Source organism: Dendrobium catenatum, unplaced genomic scaffold, assembly GCF_001605985.2.
Source record: "Dendrobium catenatum unplaced genomic scaffold, ASM160598v2 fragScaff_scaffold_1131, whole genome shotgun sequence".
NCBI lineage: Eukaryota > Viridiplantae > Streptophyta > Magnoliopsida > Asparagales > Orchidaceae > Dendrobium > Dendrobium catenatum.
The window spans coordinates 10,099-13,493 of NW_021319593.1; the positions used below are offsets into that span (position 1 = coordinate 10,099).

General features: G+C 33.0%; 1 protein-coding gene across 1 annotated transcript; it reads left to right on the plus strand.

Moving 5' to 3' along the window:
* The first annotated feature begins 589 nt into the window (after positions 1 to 589).
* Positions 590 to 3,278, plus strand: LOC110100172 (cytokinin riboside 5'-monophosphate phosphoribohydrolase LOG3-like). Its single transcript, XM_028698735.1, has 6 exons — positions 590 to 968; positions 1,259 to 1,356; positions 1,452 to 1,482; positions 2,069 to 2,168; positions 2,899 to 2,969; positions 3,060 to 3,278. Exons 1-6 carry the CDS (start codon positions 840 to 842, stop codon positions 3,222 to 3,224), a joined length of 594 nt encoding a protein of 197 aa, XP_028554568.1. The 5' UTR covers positions 590 to 839; the 3' UTR covers positions 3,225 to 3,278.
* The last annotated feature ends 117 nt before the right edge of the window (positions 3,279 to 3,395 follow it).

Consider the following 3,395-nt stretch of genomic DNA (forward strand, 5'->3'; position numbering starts at 1 on the left):
CAGTAGATACTCATTCCAAAAAAAATCAAATAAAATATGAATACTCAATCTGCTTATTAATTTCATTCAAACATAAAATCAATCTACTTTTTCTTGGGAAATTTTCTCTTAGTTTGTTTCTAAACAGTTGCCAAAATTTTATTTTGTTTCATTTTTTTTATTTTTTAAGTATTAATATTTTGTTATTTTTTCACTATTTTTAATAATTTTTATACTAAAAAATTACTGTATAAGAAAATTACTCCAAAAAAGTCAAAAATATAAATAAATATATATATATGCATAGAGAGAGAGAGAGCGCTTGATTTTATTAATTAAAAAAAATATTTTGTCACAATAATTTAACAATGTTTTTTCATGAAATTTATTGCTCTAACTATATTTTAATGTTGCACTCTTTCAATAAATCTATAAAGTTTTAATTTTTCTATTTGAATGCGCCTAATTTAGATAAATTGATGAAAAAAATTCTGAAAAATATACATTTTTATATTAATTGATTTAGATAAATTGAAAAAAATTAAAAAATAAACCCATTTAAAAGATAAAGTATTGTTCTTTCAACAATCATCAAACTTTCAGTCAAATTGAGTGCCGTCCCCAGAGGCCAGAACACCCTCGCCATCACTGCATTCCTCTCCGCGAGAAATTGGAGCGATAAGTAGGAGAGAAAAATCGCATCCTAATTTTCGTGGCTGGGCGTTGATTTTAATAGTGCCCCCCCTTCTGCTATTCCAGCCTGCATCCTCCATTCCTTCTCGGACAGAGCAATCCGTAAGCTTTGCCCTGAGATACCCACAGAGGGAGAGAGAGAGAGACCTTCTTCCTCTGGCTTGTTGATGATGGAAGTCCAGGCAAAGGAGACGAAATCTTCCTCCAGGTTTAGAAGGATATGTGTATTCTGCGGGAGTAGCCCGGGGAAGAAACCAAGCTATCAGCTTGCAGCTGTTCAGCTCGGTCATGAATTGGTCAGTCTCTTCTTCTTCTTCTTCTTCCTCAAAAACTCCACTTTTATAAGTTTATTATGAAACTAGAGCTCCGGCCACATGGGAGTTTTCTCATCTCTCTGCTCCTCTCTTGCCTCCTCGAGCTCATTGCTCTGCGCTCGAGGAAGAGTGGAGGGAATGGCCATTTGATCTGAAATTTCGAAGACTAGATTGCTAAATGGTAGCAATAAATGATTAATTGCATTAGAAAAACGGATTACTCTGTTTTCCGGTTTGTATTTCTGCTCAAATTCACTCTGCTCTACTTGCAGGTGGAGAGGAACATAGACTTGGTCTACGGTGGTGGAAGTATAGGCCTTATGGGTTTAGTGTCACAGGCAGTGTTTAACGGCGGTCGCCATGTCCTCGGGTCTCTCTTTCTCTCTTAAGAACTTTGAAATATCTACTATTTCTTCTGCCAATAGAGTCCTCACTTCTCAGGTTTGTTCTGTGTTACTGTTGCAGGGTGATTCCCAAGACTCTCATGCCCAGAGAGGTACTCTACATTCTACCATTATGGGAGAAATTTTTTCTTATTAGATCATTATTTCTATAAAAAATGTTCATAAATTCTTTTTTTTTATGTAGAATACTTTTTTTTTTTTTTAATTTTCAGTCTCACGCAAATAAGCTCCCTATATATAATTATATATTCTGTTTAGGTTTTATTCGGTATCAATTTTGTGTAAAAAATAAAAAATAGTTTGGGACCTAGCCCTACTTTTACCATAAAAGGGTAAGCCTAGTAGATGCATGAACAGCCTATTTAGGCTAGGCAAAAGTTTCTCATGACCTCCTGCTATCTTATCACAGCCTTTTCCCAAGTGATTCTTCTTTCCTTAAAGTCTAATAGAACTGTAGAAGGCTTTTTATTTTATTTTTTGGGGTAATTTTAATGCATTCGTACTCTGATTTATTATATTAAATAAAATCATTTCTATTTTGGTAGAAATAGAGGAATTGAAGAGATGAACAGATAATATTGTTATATTGGGATTTTCTTTACATATTTTCATTGTAAATTTACGATGTCTCAGATTTTTTGAAATAAGAGAATTAACAAATTTTGTTGAGCTGTGTAGATAACTGGTGAGACCATAGGGGAGGTGAGAGCCGTATCTGGCATGCATCAAAGGAAGGCAGAGATGGCTCGGCACGCAGATGCCTTCATTGCCTTGCCTGGTAACCATCTTTGACTAAATTAAAACCAGGCTTTCTAGCTTCATTCAATATATTTTTTACTATAAATTATTGTAGAAAGCTATAACAAAATTATCTTAAACGAAGCCTAAATCTTGTTTTTATAAGCAAGATAAAACTTAGGCTTAGTTTGGGATGGCTTTTTTGTTGCTTCTTAAACCAGCTTTCAAAATTTAATTTTTGTATTAAAAACATGTTTTAAGAAAGGAAGAAAGAGCCGTCCCAAACGAAACTTTAGACTTATTTTTAGGCAAAATATTATTATAGCTATGGCTAAAATAGCTTATTTCTTGATATGCTATAGATGATTAGATGTTGAGATGGGCATTAAGTACTTGAAGTTCGGTATGAACTTTTTGGGATTTCCAATAAATTTAATCACAAATTCACTCATATAATTGACCAATTAATTAAGGTGGGCTACGTAGTTTTCATTTGAATATTCAAAAAAGTTTATATTTTCCCCAAACTTGTATATCTGATTCATCAGATGTGCCACTGAGCTGTTCTGTTGATCTCATAAATTTCGTTAATATATTTTGAAAAATTATTAGTGCTTAAATCCTTTCGGCACATTCCCAGCCTTTAATTATTGATGTCGGCTGAGGAAGGACACCCAATCATGCACTGTATGTTTCATAATAGTGCTACATAAATTTTCTTAATATAAATTTAATGTATAGCTGCTCTGATTTTTTGAATGCTGAGGCAGGCGGTTATGGAACTTTGGAAGAGCTACTGGAAGCTATCACTTGGGCTCAGCTAGGCATACATAACAAGCCAGTAATTCTCTTCTTCTTCTTTTTTCTTTTTTTAATTACTATTTATGTCACAGTCATTAACAGTTGGGTTTTGAATTAATTTATGATTAAGGTTGGTTTGTTGAACATTGATGGGTACTACAATTGCTTGCTATCCTTCATCGATAAGGCAGTGGAAGAGGGATTCATTGACCCGGCTGCCCGTAATATTATCATCTCTGCACAAACATCGCATGAGTTGCTGTCCAAGCTTGAGGTATGTACGTGGACAACTTAGCGTACAAGCTTGTATAAGAATTATTACATTGCTAGTATAAATTTGTAATATTTATTATTAGTATTATTATCATTATTAGTTTTTATTTTTATTTTTTTTTATAAATTTTGTATATATGTAATTTAAAAAAAAAATCTTCTAATGATTTTTAGCAGATAATTAAGTATTTGT